Genomic DNA, 18,276 nt, shown 5'->3' with positions numbered 1-18,276 from the left:
TGTCTTTTTTCTGATAGCTAGTTCATTGAGGATTATGTACTCAATACTACTGAGTTGTGTGGGTGGTCCACGTTAATATGTATTCACTAACTGTCAGTTGCTCTGGATAAGTGCCTCTGCTAAATGACTGAAAGTTAAAAAAAAAATATGTTTCAGATGCTTTTCACTTGTCCTTAAGCTCTGCCAGTTACTCTTCCTCTATCGGTAGCATGAAGTGCTGCCACTGCATTATGTAAACGGATCCTTTTCCAAGCAGAGTCAGAGAATAGACTGGTCCCAGGCATATTTGTCTGGTGGAAACAAACCCATTCTGACAGGGCTCACTAAGATGATCAGTACAGGAGAAGGGAAATTGAGATCCTTATCGGTCATTGTTGTAAGGTTTAAATCTCTGTTCTGAATAGTCTCTCTTACCCCACAGCTGATGGCACATTGACAGTATGCTTATATCTCTGTTCTGAATAGTCTCTCTTACCCCACAGCTGATGGCACATTGACAGTATGCTTATATCTCTGTTCTGAATAGTCTCTCTTACCCCACAGCTGATGGCACATTGACAGTATGCTTATATCTCTGTTCTGAATAGTCTCTCTTACCCCCCAGCTGATGGCACATTGACAGTATGCTTATATCTCTGTTCTGAATAGTCTCTCTTACCCCACAGCTGATGGCACATTGACAGTATGCTTATATCTCTGTTCTGAATAGTCTCTCTTACCCCCCAGCTGATGGCACATTGACAGTACTGTTGCTTATGTATTTGCGGTATTGCTGTTGAATACAGAGCTTTGCAAAGGTATTCAAACCCCTGACTAATTCTGTAATTTTACTGAATTATAAATGATACGCTTACATTTTGTTAGGCATTGTCTTTCCTGTCATTTTCACCTTCTCCTACGTCACTCAGTATGTTTTCCCAAGCCGGGCGACGTGTAATGTAAAGCTTTGTGTGCCTGATCCAACCCTGGCAAGCCTCAGCACTTAAGCCTCCATGGCATCAAGGAGGGCAGGCTGCACTCGGGCACAACACTGGCACGCTTGGCACCACCAGGCGGGAAAACAATGTTTCATGGCCGTTCAGGAATAGGGAATATAGAGCGTGGAAGATCTTCAAAATCACACCGTTGCTGCACCTGGAGACTGATGGAACCGTGCCTTGTCCCATATGATGGACTGAGTCCCCTCACCAGCAGCATCATCTAATTCTCTCAGCTTTTGGGCCGGCCCATCGAGAAAGACTGTTGCAAGCACCAATATGGACATGGTGAAATATATCACTCCTTGTCCAATTGAGGCTCACATGGTAATGTTGTCCCCAGGCTGACCAGGGATGTCAGAGGTTTGCCCTCCTCCCTATAACATGTCTGGTTCACCTTTTCTTTGTGGGTTTAAAAACTGCTTCATCCACAAACACACACTTGTGTGGGATGGCACTGGAATCAATCTCCATGATTCTCTGAGGAGAAAGCCGATCACAGCATGAGCTTTATACAACCACGTTTCCAAAACAAGTTGGGACGCTGTGTAAAATGGCAATAAAAACAGAATGCAAAGATGTGCAAATCATTACAGAAAATAGTACAAAGACAACATATCAGATGTTGAAACAAGATTTTTTTGATTGTTCCTTGAAAAATGTATGCTCACATAGAATTTGATGCCAGCAACACGATTGATGACATAAACGGGGTTATATTACAATGTCAAATACTGTGTCATATACTACATAGGGTAGATGTATTTTATGCTTTTAGTATATAGTTATATAATTGACTCAATACAGTAATACTTAAAGGTGCTGTGGTAAAGTTTCACAAACCTGAGCCCACTGGCACGGAATCACCCTGTCATTGTCCTGGTCCCAGGGGATTCTGTACACTTGTTTCATTCTAATGTCATTTCTTCTAGGAACCCTGTCTATGCTGACTGTAGGTACGTTGGCAAATGATCAATAATGTTTTTCTTGACCTCCTGAAAGTAAATTACATTGTTCTCTTGAACCAACCACAGTATCCGGCTACTCTTTTCTGAAGTCTAAAACAAGAGCAAAATGTCTCTTATTTACAGCACTACAACAGTTAGTGAAACAAACATCAGAGGTTGATTTACCAGTGGTCCCACATTGAAGATTCAGATGATTTAGCTCAAAGTATATCTAGACAGTCAATCCATGGGTTATGATATTGTCAAATAGTTGTCATCAGAATCTCATCAGATATGGCTCCTGGCTTTGTTCCTCTCTGATGACCTTAAACACCTCACCCTGCCCATAGTCATACCATACTGCTCCCTCTCCATAGGCCAGTTTTCATTGTGTTTGCCTCAAAAGAGAGTACCAATAGTACATTGTTGGTGAAAGCAAAGAGATCATTTACAATAAGTAACTTATTTTCCTTTTTTTCCTTTCCTCCCGGACATTTGATGCTACAGTGAAATGGCTGAGGCTTGGCTAAGCCCAGCTTCCCACATTTTGTGTGCAGAATTGTATTTAGGGTTTTGCAAATGTGTGAATGGAACAAAGACAACAGGTAAATAGTGCAATAGTTTGGTGTATATTGTTTATGGAACAATTTTTAGTGTATTAGCGGTTGTGAGAATTTGTAAATAAGCTTTAATGTTGTTCACTGTTGCCATCATATAATATCATCACCTTGACATCCTTTTGCAGCTTATCAATACATGATCAAGTGTGTTGTGGAGAGGAGACGTGCTCTGCCACGCTTTTCCATTCCTCTCTATAACCTGAAGGCTCCACATGGAAAAAAGAGAATTGTATTTTCTTCCAGTTGGAGTTATTTCACAGAAGCACAGAGCCAGACACATGAAAGGCAGCTATGTGTGTATTGGTGGGCCTGTTTCTGAGTTTGTGTGTACATCGTGTCTGTGAGTATTCAGATACACATTGCAAGTCTTAGCAAGTATTTGCTTGGCAAGTAAGTTTGAGGTTGTTATTTGTCTCACAATGTCTAGACAATGCATTCTGTTACTCTTACCTTTATGATTCCGAGACATTTGTGTTTCTGGTTTTCTTTCTACATCTGAGCACATTTTAGGCTCTTTTTTTCGATTCTTATAGCAACCACAGTGCTCTCTGCACACAGTTAACTATATAATCATTCCCATTTCACAAATTGAAAATACTACCTCTAAGGTTCTCTGGCATCTTCAAAATTAAAGGTTTAAAACTCGGACGTGACCACATAAATAGTCTCGAAAACGATGTTTTACGTAATATAGGGAACAAAACGAGCATGGCCCCTGCTTTGCGAAAGGGTTTCAAGGAAGTCATGTGCCCTTGATTTTGTAGCATAGCTGTTTCTAAAGCATATTTGTTATGGTTGTTCAGAATTATAAGAAAATGAAGCTATAAAGTGAACGATTGATTTAAAATATAAAAAATTGCTTTAAAAACAATGATATATAAGAAAAAAGTCAAAGGTGTATTTTGTATAGGGTACTTTCCGGAGTGAGTGAGAAAAGCAAACTACTCCTCCCACAGAACTTTGTGGTCTGTAGTGTCCAAAACATAGAAAATACCGAGCAATTGAGGAGCTTTGTAATTTCACAATAAACTTTTATATTTGCCCTTTAGAACAATAGAGTTGATCCCTCTGTATGTTTCACACATTCCAACACTGCTCCCAGCCCCTTTCATTTTCAGCCTCAGCGCTGCCAATTGGTTTCTGTGTCTACATCCATGTATTCATTCCAGCTTTTACATTAGAAGACATATTTGTTTGGCTAGAGTAACTTTGTCCCACAATAAGATTTTTAGCATAACACCCGCTGATATTGGATTTGGTTCTTTGAAAAGGCCTGCAGATCAGAATTTCAAATTTATTTTTTGCGTGCTAATCTGAATGTTAATCCCTGGCCTTTTGGTCCTGAAACATCCTGTCATTGAAAAAGGTTGTTTGTTTTTCATTGGGTTTGTCTCTTCCATTCTCTCCCACTTTCTTTCATATGTTTTCTTTATCGTTTTCCATTATATGTGGCTTCCTCCTCTAAAGCCGGTGGTCTTTCCAGTGCCTGTATATATATGAGATTCCTCAACAAAAAGCTTTATTTTTATTATTTTTATAGAAAACGTCCAGTGAACATTGTCCCTAAACCTCCTTTCACAACAGCCGCTAATGTCTGCTGACCTATGGAAGGGATGTTGTGATATCTTTAACCTAACCTCCTCCAAGACATCCATCAGAAACCCTTCTCATGTTATAGCTAATGCTGCCATGGCAATATGCTTAGGCACAAAACAATATTTACCTTTTTAAGGGGCTATGTGTGGTGAACAGGGAAATGCCATGGGAATGCCATGGAAACTCATGTGGTAAAGATGCCTTGGGCAAAAAATTCAGACTGTCCTCATTGTCCCCTAATAGAATTTGTCTATATTCTGAGTAGTTTCAATGAGTACAACACTGTGCAACAGTTTTAGAGATGTATGTACAGTGTATATCTTTTTTCTTTACTAATAAATAGTTACTTCCTGAAAAAATTGCTGTAGTTTGACTTTCTGGTGCGTAAGACTTTTTTACTGTGAGCCTATTTACTTTAACAATTGCTCGAAACAGAATATAATTTTATAGTCCAAAAAATATTTCAATTAGGCAATCAGATAAATTGCCTTTCACTGTATTTCTGTTTTCTTTCATGCTGTTAAATGTGAATTTATAGTCAGACAGGAATCTTTGGGTTGAAAGGGGATCTTCAATTCCAGAACACTTAATTAAATAAATAATATTTTTTATATATAATTTGTATTTTTTTTAATACCTAATAAACAACTGAGATTATCAAAGTAGATTTACACACTTTTCTATAAAAACTGAAATCAAACCAGTGGATTACAGTTAAGGGGCTTTATTTTGCTGAGAATGACAGAGAATCAGTCGAAAGATTGAAAAAGACTGGCTCTCATGAATAAAAGCTCAAATTTGCCTGCCTGATTCTTCTAGTCAGACTGATTTTGGACTCAGGCTGATTCTCTGCTGAATAACTTGATACCCTCACCCAACTATTCCCCATCACAATAATCACCACATCGTTGCTGATATTGAAAACCTCAGTAAACACTTGTCTTCACACCAATATCCTGAAGTTGTGAGGAAGCGGAGGGAGCAAAGGCACTGGGATTAACATCATGATCGACTGCCTCCCTGTCTCTACATATTAATTCGGTATCTATTCAGCCATGGTAAACTCTACAAGATGGACAGCGCTTGGTAGGTGGTAAAGGGGCAGACCCTACTGGCCTCTGCACAGAGCTTTGGAATTTTTCATTAGTGAACAGCTGGGTCACAAGTGGCTCTAAAGCCGTTTTAATATTGTGTTCAACCTCAGATTAGGAGCTGAGAAAGAAGCCAAGGCGTGATGTTCTCCACCAGACCATGTCTTTGCATATTTGTAGACCTCTGCTTCAGAGCACCTCATATTACTGTTTGTTTTATTTCTTAGTCTGGTACCCTCTGAGGTCAATAGTAATTATGAAACCTTCCTCACCAAATGTTGCTCTTTAACCATTTCAGTGCTGGATCTAAAAGATGATGTTCAATGTATATTTCCCCAAATATATTTCTTAAATATACAGTACTTTGCAAAAGTCTTTGGCCACCAAAAAAAAAATGTGAAGCTAATTATCAGGGCAGTAAGTGTTAATTTGCTCATAATATATAAGATTACAAAAAAAAAAACAGGGGTTAGGGACCAAACAGAGGGTTAGGGACCAAACAGGGGGTTAGGGACCAAACAGGGGGTTAGGGACCAAACAGGGGGTTAGGGACCAAACAGGGGTTAGGGTTAGGGGTTAGGATTAAGGTCAGTGGTGGGTGGGTTTGTACCATGTTAGTTAGACCAGTGCACATCAGAACTAAATTAGTATCTTGACGATTACAGTCAAAATGAAATCTGATATTGTGATATGAGGGATCCCCATCAGCTGGTGTGTCACTGATCAATGGCCACTCTGGTTTCCTGTCTCAACTGGCTGTGCTAATTGGTTATCTTGTGAGATGGAAGAAATGCCATGAACAAATTTGAAGGAACTGGGCAAGTTGAGGACAGAAAATTGAATATTTGATGAACAGTACCTAAAGGTAACATCTTTGTGAGACAGAAGGAAATCCAGCAAAGTGCTTCCTACGCTTCTGACACAGTCACACACTGACAGACCATGAGAAGGAGTCTTACAAGAAATGTACATCTTTGACTGACAGAAAAGTTTTCTTTCAGTAAGTTTAGGATGCCAAAACACTTTGCTACCTCATCCTATTTGAAGCTGTGTAGGATCACATGGACCGATTAAAGAACAGCCAAAATCAAGAGAGGATATAATTATGTCAAAGACATGACTTTATTACTTTGTATTAATGTTCAATGTATCTTTATGAATGTATCATTATGAATGTATCATTGTATTTACATTTCTTAATAGTTTCCAATGTTTGTTTTTTCAGACAAACAAAATGTACTGCTCAAATAATGGCTTTAAATACTTTTCTCAGTTGGCATTACACTTTTACATATAATACTATAAAACCCACTTTTTGCAGAAATTAGAACCCTTTTATTTGATATATTTAAACAACCATGTGTTTTTTTATTCCCAGGGCTGTGTCTAATTGTGTTGTGTTGAGTTCAAAATTGTTCAAAAATTGTTGTGGTCTTAGATTTTTAGATTCTTCTTTGATTGTTGTTTGATGGAGGATCAGATCATTCATCATCAAACACCTCCATTTCGTTTACTGCAACCTTAGCTATTACTTTTAGTTAATATTATGTATTCTACTAGGACAGTACAGTGTCTCCACGCTTGAAAGAGGATGTCAGCCCTCAGGTGCAGGTGCAGAGTGGTAATGAGCGCACGCTTGAAGCGTCCTCTGCCACAACTTCAGTAACCTAGGCTAAGAACAGCAGATATCAGGTTTTCTGTTACTGTATCAGGCAACAGTATGCCAAAATACATGGTACATACTGTTTAAACTATAGCTAGCCATCTCCAGATCCTTCCCTCAAGAGAAGCAATCACCCAAGATGCCTCACTGAGTGGGCACTGCCTTTAATTAGGGATCTGCTATACCTCACCTATATTAGCTTGGAAGGGGCAGACAGAGAGAGGCCCTGAAGGATTTATTAAGAATATAAAATGGTTGAACAATAATATACAGTGGCTTTTAATAGAAACTATCCAAAGCCCTAGCTCTGCTCTCTGCAGCGCTCATTTGCAGAGCATGTGCTGTAAACATGTCACATCTCCAGCAGTCGACAGAGGAGATGGCCCATACTAACAGTTTCAGTAACTGTCAGCTGGACTGATTGGGGCCATGAGAAGAAGCAGAGCACTCTTAATACCAGCTTCGCAATTCACAGCCATTAAACTGAGAAAAAGTTAATGCAAAACATAAACTACACGAGTCATCATATGGCCTCAAACATAAGGGGGAACTTCATTACCTTCATTACAACACAATCCTTTAAAAAACACAAAATATGTTATTGTGTTGAATATTTTTTCTGTGGACAACAGCAATTTCTGTGTTCTCTTCTATGAGTCCAAAATACCAAAATACCTAATTTAATGGGTGCCAATATACAGGCAGGTGACAAAGACCCAATAATGAACCCTCTTTCAACTTAAATCCTCTACTTTTGCCATCTGGATCCAAAATCATGGTGTGCATTGCTCAGCATTTTTACACATGTCGCAGAGCATTAATTTATGTTAATTGCTTAATTGTGTCATGCAGCATGTAGCCTGTATCAATCAATCAATCAATCAAACTGTAACCCTGTGCCCACAGAGTTCACAGTGTCTAGTGGTCCTGAAAAGCCAACATCAGACTAACATGGAAAAGAAGAAACTACTGCAATATAAGTTGATATATTTTGCCATATAAACCAATGTGGATAATACATTGTGATGTTGATTGGACTATACAATAAGTTTAATCTTGTTTCACCTCGTGTCTAGTGGGTGGAAAAAAACAAAACATTGTTAGAATGTAATCATTAGAAAAGGACTTTTGTATATAGTGTAATAAATTGGTACTTCCCAAATATGTAAATATGACTATCTGCTGTCTGTCTGAAGGAATGAATTAGCGTTCCAGTTCTTGGAGATCATTTTGTTCTAGAAATACTCTGTTCATTTCAGCCAAACCAGCAGCAATAAGAATAATACCTCCTCAGCCCAGACTATGACTCACTATTATTACTAATATTGTAAACTATGGTGATGTCCAAAAACTATGCTATGTTTTCATATAGATTCTGGATCTGGTGAACATCAGCAGTCTAACTTGCATGCAATACATCACTGACTCAACCTAAATCATTTAAGGTAATGATTCACACATGTTTGACCCGATCAATTAATTCATTTTTTTATTAGTATTGATTAAGTCTTATTTGCAAATATCTCAGCATGCTTTTTTAAATTAATGTGAAAGATTCCCACCCATGACTGTGATTATAAGGAACAAAGACATGGTTGTTGCACTCAATAACTCACAAACTTGAAGCTTTGGCTGAGTGAGTGTTGAATGAATTCATACTCTACACAGTAAATCAATGATTATACATTTAGTTGTTTTTAGTGTGGTCTTAATTCCACAGCGCGTGGACCACATGAGATATGCAGGTCACAGTAAGTATGTTTGCCAATTGTTAAATATTCCAAATTGGAATCCAGAGGTTATTCAAAGTCTGTTATTTGTATCAGCCTAACTATGTATTTCAATGGGGTGTGTATTTAGATCTTCCTGAATTGTACAGAGTTGAAGTGACCACTGGCCTACACTGCAGCTTGGCACGTCAAGCAGATTTTCCATACACAAACGTTTCAAGCACATGTGTTAATGCTTGTTTCAAAGTAATTTTGAAAATGCCAGCTCTCAACAGTATGACGCATCATTCACCCAGATGTTGCCACAATGTGCTACATTACAGAAGTGTTTTTAATAGCATAGTATAACAAAAATCAAAACACTGCGTTCAGTCGTAATGCTAATTCTCATCAGCCTAATAACCTTTCAATCTCAGTCAGAACTCTGGGATAGGCATCCTCTGGAGTTATTACAAAGTTGTTTAGAAGTAAACTACATGGTTGTTTTGAATGAGTATGCAGATTTTCTTAAAAACCCCGAGTATAGCATCACCCTCACTACCTTTGGATAAAGTCACCTGCTCTGACCTCTGGGCTATGGAGCAGCTTTGTGAGGCCAGCACATGTTCTGTATACAACTATGCATATAATGGATTTTTAGGTCTTTTTGATTTTTGGTCTCTTTTCTTTAGATTTCATCGGTGGGGGATAGCTTATCATACTTTCTCAGTGTACTATATATAGGAGTATAGGAGAGCTCATGTTGACGTTTTGATGGAAAAGGCACTACTGGGCCATTATATTTTCCACGGGTAGTACTAGTTCCTAAAGTACCGTGCCAGAACCAGCACAAACTAGCCTCGTGGGTTATTATTTGTGTTCCAGGTGCAAGAAAAACAGTGCATTACCGTACTGATCACCAATGTTTGTGTTTAATTAGTGCTGTTGATGTCTATGTCCTCCGAGTCCAACTAGCCATCCACATGGGCTGTCCCAAAGCACAAAGTCAACTGCAGTCTAGATGGTGTTGAACAATTCAGTGTTTCCAGACTGATCCATTTCTGTTGTTACAGTATGGTCATTGTATAAATGTTTTGCTGTGGCATTATCTGTTAGGGTAATCCATAAAAGTCCAAATCTAGCTAACTACTACTTTTAAAATAGCAGCAGTTCATAACACTTTGACAAATCATTGGGTTTTGCTATTTGTAAGACCACCTACCCTTCTTGTTCTTGGTTCCTGGCCAGTATTAGCTATAGAACATGGCAGACTCATGGCAGCAAACTGTGACAAAGAACTATGATTTTCTTGTCAAATACCTGTGCAAACCTGCCATGGAAAAACACCTTTAATGGTGTGCATATTTTTCGACAGTTAGAAGTAGAAAAAAATGCTAAATTTCAAGCCCATTACTATGCTAATGCTTTAAGCGTGGGGAGCGAGGTGATTAAGCAGCTTTTGAAGATGACTTAAGCTGACCCTGGGGACTGAAAGGATGGGACCTCTTCTTGTTTAGCTTCATTACTTTGTACAGGTATTTATACACACCTAAGGTAAATGTGGAAAACATACAGCTGAGGAGCTATGCCTTGTATTTTTCTACATGGGATTTAATATACAAGTTTAGTGTGGTTTTAGTTGATGACAGCCCATGCTCTACCGTGTCAAGTATCCCCAATATTTTGTGTTTTACATCAATGGTTCTCTGGTATCACTGTAAGCAATTGGACAAAGTAGGCTCATAGTTGAGGCTGCTATATTTAGATCAGTTGCTTCTGTGGTCTTAACATGCAGGGTGAAACAGAAAAGTGTACAACAAGGTCATTTCCTATCAACCTTCTCTTCATAGTCATGCTGTTACAATCCAGTCTCCGTTGGAACAGAGTAACAGTGCCATGTTATTTTTAGTTGCTTCTGTTTATCACCGTCCTTTACCCTGCTCTGGACATTTCCACTGGTCTCTGGTCTCTACCTGCAAACCCCTCTCCCATCTGATCTTCCCATCCAGCCCTCTCTCTGGTCTCTCCCTCTGCCCCTCTCCCATTTGATCTTCCCATCCAGCCCTCTCTCTGATCTCTCCCTCTGCCCCTCTCCCATCTGATCTTCCCATCCAGCCCTCTCTCTGGTCTCTCCCTCTGCCCCTCTCCCATCGGATCTTCCCATCCAGCCCTCTCTCTGGTCTCTCCCTCTGCCCCTCTCCCATCTGATCTTCCCATCCAGCCCTCTCTCTGGTCTCTCCCTCTGCCCCTCTCCCATCTGATCTTCCCATCCAACCCTCTCTCTGGTCTCTCCCTCTGCCCCTCTCCCATGTGATCTTCCCATCCAGCCCTCTCTCTGGTCTCTCCCTCTGCCCCTCTCCCATTTGATCTTCCCACCCAGCCCTCTCTCTGGTCTCTCCCTCTGCCCCCACCCATCTGATCTTCCCACCCAGCCCTCTCTCTGGTCTCTCACTCTATCCATCTCCTTGGCCTCCAGGAGACAGGCGGACTGGGCTCTTGTTGGACTGCATTGCAGATGAATGGCTGAAAAGAAAGGTCAGGCCAAAGCTTGTAAATCAGTGAGCTTCCAACCATGCTGTGTTGACCAGAGGCAGTGTCCAGAGTCCTTCCTGTGGCTGTGACCCGGGTCCATTCACTTCATCCCTCATGTCTGGCTGATTGACATGGCCTCGCAGGCCCACTGGCTTCCTAGTGAAACAAGGAGACATATCTTCAAAGTGATCATTTTCAGCTGTTCTTTGGGTTAATCCTGATCCTCTCTTTCTTTTGAAGATGACGTGGTGACATAATGGCATAAATTGACATAAATTGTTAGGATCTTTTCTGGTTGATCACTAGCGAAAGGGGAGTAGGCGAGATGAGAGCATGTGTTGCTAAATGTACCATGGAAATCAAGCAACAAACTCCTCCTTACCTCTGTAGCACTCCTCCGTACCTATTTAACACTCCTCCTTACCTCTGTAGCACTCCTCCGTACCTAATTAACACTCCTCCTTACCTCTGTAGCACTCCTCCGTACCTATTTAACACTCCTCCTTACCTATCTAGCACTCCTCCTTACCCCTCTAGCACTCCTTCTTACCACTCCAGCACTCCTCCGGGCTCTTCTTTTTATTTCATCCACTTACCCTGATCCTTATCACTGCAGCAGAAGCATTGAAAGTAATGTCTTTAGTGGGAAATCATTGGCAACATGTGGTGAAAGCTTAAGATGTTGTCACACTTTAAATTGCCTATAATCTGTTCAAAGGGAAAGTGCATACTTCTCCAGCGGGCCTTAGTACGGGAAAAGAAAGATGAGAAATAGGGAGGTAAAATCTCATGACTCCCAAGGCTGAGGACTCATCTGCACTGGGCGCAAATCAGAGTTTATTGTTCACATACGCAATGTAGCCCATGATGGTGCAGGTGTAGCTGAAGTCATGTTTCATGCTTCTATACAATTCAGTAGGTGTAATAACAAATACACAAGAAGACACAGTAATATACTTCTAAATATGCACTTATTTACCATCAAGTTGATCGGCAGTACTGACAAGTGGGAGCCGGTGCTTGTATATTAACACTTTAAAAAAGGGAGCAGGATTTAAATGGAATTTGACCGGTGTTCAGGATTACTATGTGCATGGGATGGCAACATGACAAAGTGTATGTGTGGGTGTGAATGTGTGGATGTGTGAGTGGATGTGTGTATATGATTAAGTGTCTGCATAGGGATTGGGTGTGTGTGATTGAGCTAGGTTGTGTGTTTCGTCAGAAGGACATGCTGCAGCTCAGAGTTCAGGGTTTATATGTCATGGGGGTTGGGTTAGGGTTAGGGTTAGGGCCTTCTTCCAGGGTCTGGGTTATGATGCCAGGTCTCAGTTAGATGGTATATGCACAAACAGCCTGTGGCTTGACTGGCTGAGGCCCATAACCATTTTCATGGGCTTTCTGGCACCATGTGGAGTAAATGTCCTGAAGAGCAGCCAGCTTTCCCTCAACAGTGCTCTGGGCTGACCTTTCAACCTTCCACAGAATCTTATGATTGCTTTAATGCAGCCTGAGCTGTTCTTTACCACAGTGTCAGTGTAGTAGGGCCAATTCAGGTACTTGTTATTGTGAACACAGAGGAACATTCCCTATAGACCCTCTCTACAGCTTGCTTTGTACAACCCCCTGTCCGAAGAAGTGGGGACGCTGTGTAAAATTTAATTGAAAACAGAATGCAAATATGTGAAAATCATTTTAACCCTGTATCCAATAGAATTCAATAGTACAAAGATGACATATCAAATGTTGAAATGTAAAAATGTTATTGTTCCTTGAAAAATATGTGCCCATTTTGAATTTGATGCTAACAATACTTTAAGAAAATGCTGGGACAGGGGCTACAAAAGACAGGAAGTTGTGTAATACAAAAAAGAAACCTGGTGGAACATCTCACAAACTAATTAGGTTAATTAGCAACAGGTCAATAACATTACTGGATAGAAAAAGAGCATTGTTTTACAATATCTTTGTAAAAGTGATTATTTTATTTTGCATCTCAGAATAGTATGCTTAAAATACTGTCAAAGACTGGGGAAAATAGAAAGAAAGTAAGAGGGAAAGAACACACTAAAGAAAAACTGCTAAGAGATGTAACGAAGGAAGTGGAATTGAGTGGACAAAATATTTGAAGGAGATAATTATCCCCTTGAGAGCACTCTTAAGGTATCTGCTGGGATTATCTTTTTTCTTTGGTTTAGGTCTGATGAGGCCTTGGTAAATATTGGCACTTTGCTACTTGAAATGTGATCACTCTTTCTTTCGCACAGAAGGGTCTCATGGGCTGGTCTGTGCTTTCAGGTAGTGAGCAGAGAAATGCAGATCCTGACGGCCAATAGTATCAGGGACAGCAAATCCTGCTGGTGGTCCTCTTTCAGGTCCCTGCTCTATCCCTTTGCTAAGCAGACGTACAGGACAGCTGCTGAGCACACAAACCTTCTATTTCAGTGTCCAATATAGGGCTTAATACTGGCAGGAGCAGAACCTGATTACTGATTTTTTTTCATTGGTGGATCTTTGGCAGCTACTGATTGGATCAATTCAGCTGATCATTTTTCATTCACATGAGTGATCGTATTCATAACACCAGATGAGAGTAATAATCGAACCATGTTGGTCCAGCTCTAGAAGAACTTACGCATCGCTTCCCCCTGGCCCCATTAGGCTTTTACTAGGAGGCTAGGCTACAGTACAAACTGCAGACCCTGTTCATCTTATGTCTGGTGTCAGCACAACCTTGATAGTTGATGTGTTTATTACAGAATGTTATGGATCAGCGTGATCTTCATCATCACCATCATCATCTGGGTCTTTTCACTGTCTCCCGTGGGCATGTGCTGGCCACCTGGGCCTCTGTCGGCTAATCAAGGTAACGTTAGGCAGGTTGAAAGGCATGCCTCCCTGTGGTCAGACTTCACTGCTCACACACTGATGTTGTTTTAAAGAGCATTTTTTAGGAGCTGAACTTGGAAAGGTATTAAAGTGGGATTATGTTCCTCCACAATCCAGTGCTTGTGTCATTCAGGGAGCTGTGCCCCCCCCCCCCCCACCCCCTGATTGTAGCTAGCCACGGGAGTCGGACTAACAGGGCCTTTCAAAGGACAGGGGTAGGGTTAAATCCCTAGTCCAGTACTCCCTGCTAATTCCCCTTGTTCCTTAGAGAAGGATTTACTTCTGCTGCCAGCTTCTGAAAGGCCCTTTCTGCCTATCCCAAAGTCTCAGTTGTCTTCATGTTGAGGTGTGGTTGCCATAGAATGGGCATGGATATTCCATCTGAACCCCACTGAGAATGGGGAACAGGCTGACAACAGGCTACAGATCCGGATTAAACCATAGGACAAAGCGGAAAGGATCATTCCACAAGCAACAAATAGGAATTACAGCACCAAAATTCTGCTAAGTGACAGAAAGGGGAAATAGATAAATTATTGCTTGCAAGATTAGAGGTAGAAAGGAAAGGAAAGGCAGAAAGAAAGAAAGAAAAAAGAATGAACGAAATGGCTGAATAGGAGTTCTTTCATCTGGAGGAGATTTAGAGAGGGATTCGCTGTGAATATGGAATCAGGCCATAACAGAAAAGGTACTAACAAGTTATTTCCTCTGCATTTTCCTTCTCATACTAAAATACCAATCATTAAACATTAAAGCTGGACCCCTGGGCTTGCCTCCACTTCCTCATCTCCTCATGTCTCTCAGACTAAGCATGGAACAGATATACTGTCATCTCTGTAGTAATGCAGCATCATCTAACTATCATTTGTAAATGATAGTTTTACATGCACACTTCTGTTCTAGGATGTACAGTAACATTGGCTCTCACCTGCCTTAAAGTAATGTAAAACAGTAAATAGAAGAACATTTCATAATATTTCTTTATAAGATTGATTTTCAGGCATTTATTAGACAAAAACATTGGGGATTGACAGGGGAGTGAGTTTTTCCTGAGAAATCAGCGGGCCAGATTCAAACCCATCCTGAAGGTTTACAAGTGCACTTCAGGGATCAGCTAAGACCACTGGATCAATCTATGGCATAGCCATGACATAATCATTAACTGCAGAATTGTCACAGGATCTCATTTAATGTGGAGATAAGGTGCATTCATACGGTATAAAGCCACAAATAAAAGTGAATGTGTGAGGTTATATAAAATATAAACATATTTTGTTGCATTCACAATCATTTCATTTATTGGCTGGTTAAACATACTGTAGGATGGACGGTTGTTTTAACAAAACATGGCTGAAGTGCTTTTCACAGATAATACTTTTCAGTAGTTGAATGGGCAATACGTAGAATTTTTTGCATTATATTTTATGAAATTGTTACCCAGAAATAAATGGTGTCGGCTTCTGTTGTCAAATGGAAAAGCTGCACCCTGTCCTCCATCCGCATCACTAAGGAACACAATCATCTAACACACATGAACATTGGCAAACAGGTGCAAGAAAGAAATCCATCAGCGATTTCCTGTTTGCAAAAATACACAGTTCACTTAATTTCTGTTGAAGTGAGACAACAAGCACCGAATATTGTATTCCATTTAAATTATTTTTTATATTTTAAATTGTAAAAAAAAATACATAGTTTCTACAGATTAAAAAATTTAGTCAACCTAGTGAAAGTTTCCACTCAGTATATTGATGTAATGAAGAAGGGATCCTTGCTTATTCCTTTTCCAGGATTTTATTTCATGTAATTTGACCAAATCTCCACATTTGTAATGAATGACAGTTCTGAAAGTTTTGAAAAATAAAATAAAAGTTCTTACAGAATTTTAGCTTAAAAAATCTAACAAAATCGTATATATTTTTTTTTTACTGTAGAACTAATTAATTTTCTAGAATCCCTAAGACATTATATTATGAGATTTCCCTGACATGGGTTTCTGTACCCTATGTTTTACACATAAAGATCACTATCACTCACTTCAGGTCTGAAACAGCAGATGATTTCAATATCTGTGCTTCCTTCCGTCTCCCTCCCTCCCTGTCCTTACATAGATGTTCTCCACCAATGGATAGGCAGCTGCCAGCTGTCCTCCAGACCAACACAAACAAAGAGCATGCTAATAAATCCCGCCTCACGGCTGGACAAGATCAACCACACTCTCTGCCTCCTTGCTAATGAATTAAAAACTGCCCCAGCCCCCAATAAAACAATACAAACAGTTTCAAATATTCCTGAAGGTATATAAATAGTCTTGGCCCTAGTAATGTTCCAATACACCATAGAGGATAGTTAGGACTACCAGATTAAATAATAAGTCTGAAGTACAGTAGGAATCATCAGTCCAGTCATGGCTCAGAAATAGTGGGAGTAGAATAGAATGGGGGAGATGACAATTTGGCAGATTCCAGTTCTTAGACATTATTCTAACAGAGCATATTGACAGAGTATATTGTCTGTGCTTAGAGCCAAGTACATCAGATGCTGAAAAAGGTTAATCGTGAATGACAAACAAAAGAAAGCTGAAAATGTCTACTTTTAGTTGAAATGTATTTAACCTTTTTAACAGTATTTCTCCCATATTTCCTTGCATTACTGCAACAACTCCACAGTAGTGGGATGCAGAATAGATTGAGACATTCTTATTTACACGTTTTGGTTATGCAGGACACAAGGTGCAGATTTGAAGGACAGCAGAAAGGGTTTAATTAGGATACTGTGGTGGATAAAAAACTGGAAAACGGCAGGCAAAAAAACACAGACTGATAGCAGGCAACACACATACGCAAAACCACTCAATGACTCAACAAAGGGCTGACAGAATTGGGTAAACTAAATTGGGTGCTAATGAGGACTAAACAACAAACAGGTGAAAACCATCAGAACAAAAGGACAGGCTACATTTAAGAACAAAGGGAAAAGCGAAACCTAACAAAACAGAACCTCGCACTAATCACACTGCTCACTCAACCTGAAAGTTTTCACTGGTACACATCAATATGGAGAATGCATACCCCAGCCAAAAACCTGTGGAATGCATTCTCCATATTCTCCATATACGAAATAAAGTAAAGGTAGCTTGAGTATGCACTGAGTGTACTCCACTTCACACTTAGCAACAATTACTCAGCGTGAAGTTACTTCCTAGTTATTGTTACACATGAGCTCTAATGGGGTTATATACAGGTACTAGCTGATCACAAGATCAGCCCAGTGCCTCCTTCCCCTTTTTTATCAAAACCTGATGACAACAGGTAAAGCTAGGGATACTATAACCCCCTGATTAAGTGATAACTTGTAATGATGTTTACATGTTTGAATTGAATGAATGGTAACTACATTCTCATCTCATCTCATAGATTGTTTGCCACCAAGTGCAGTGGATGCCTGGAGAAGATCGCCCCCACAGAGTTTGTGATGCGTGCCCTGGAGTGTGTATACCACCTCAACTGCTTCTCCTGCTGTGTTTGTGACCGGCAACTAAGGAAAGGGGACGAGTTCGTCCTGAAGGAGGGCCAGCTGCTGTGTAAGAGTGACTACGAGAAGGAGAAGGACCTGCTCAGTTCTGTCAGCCCAGATGACTCAGACTCAGGTAAGATCAAATCCTCTGCCACTTACTGCACAGTCGCCAAATAAGCACAGTTAATAGGCAACAGACACACCAAAATGACTGTAAGTCTGTGCACAATTGATGACATGGGCAACGGGCAGAAGCTCATAGGGTAAGGGAGTGGGAACCAGACAAAGGAAAAGTCACTTTGTATGCTTTGTATGCAAGGCTGCTGGATCTTTGTGTGGGCGGGCTCTTGTTCTGGAAAGAATCAGTGTATATTGGTGACTGACGGGATGATTTGAGGCCTCTTTGCAGAGGGCAGAGCTGATTTTCTCTTATCTGTTCCTCTGTGTTCCTCGCCTCCTCGCTTTGCCGCTGTACAATGAGACGTCTTGCCAAGCTTTACTGTTCAGATCCATCTGGCTCTCATTTTAACATGACTCAAACAGGACTCAAAGGATAATTTGTCAAATACATATGTGCCTGTGTAAACTTTTATCAATTATTTACAATATTTGTTTTACTTCCGTATTTGGTTTTGTCCCAGTTAATCACATTGGTATTTTTTTTTCTTGTCTTTGAAATTCACAACTTTACTTGAACAGAGTATAACCTCAGCATATACCCCAGACAGAATGTAGA

General features: G+C 40.2%; 1 protein-coding gene across 2 annotated transcripts in view; it reads left to right on the top strand.

Annotated features, from left to right (window-relative positions):
• Positions 1–18,276, top strand: part of lmx1bb (LIM homeobox transcription factor 1, beta b) — a 63,066-nt gene that overhangs the window by 34,188 nt on the left and 10,602 nt on the right. For both annotated transcript variants that reach the window (XM_020052280.2, XM_020052281.2), the window contains exon 4: positions 17,441–17,673. In XM_020052280.2, the coding sequence (XP_019907839.1) occupies positions 17,441–17,673 (233 nt within the window). The remainder of the gene's footprint in view (positions 1–17,440; positions 17,674–18,276) is intronic.

The sequence above is a fragment of the Esox lucius genome, chromosome 13 (genome assembly GCF_011004845.1).
Source record: "Esox lucius isolate fEsoLuc1 chromosome 13, fEsoLuc1.pri, whole genome shotgun sequence".
NCBI lineage: Eukaryota > Metazoa > Chordata > Actinopteri > Esociformes > Esocidae > Esox > Esox lucius.
This window is presented reverse-complemented; position numbering and strand designations above follow the sequence as displayed.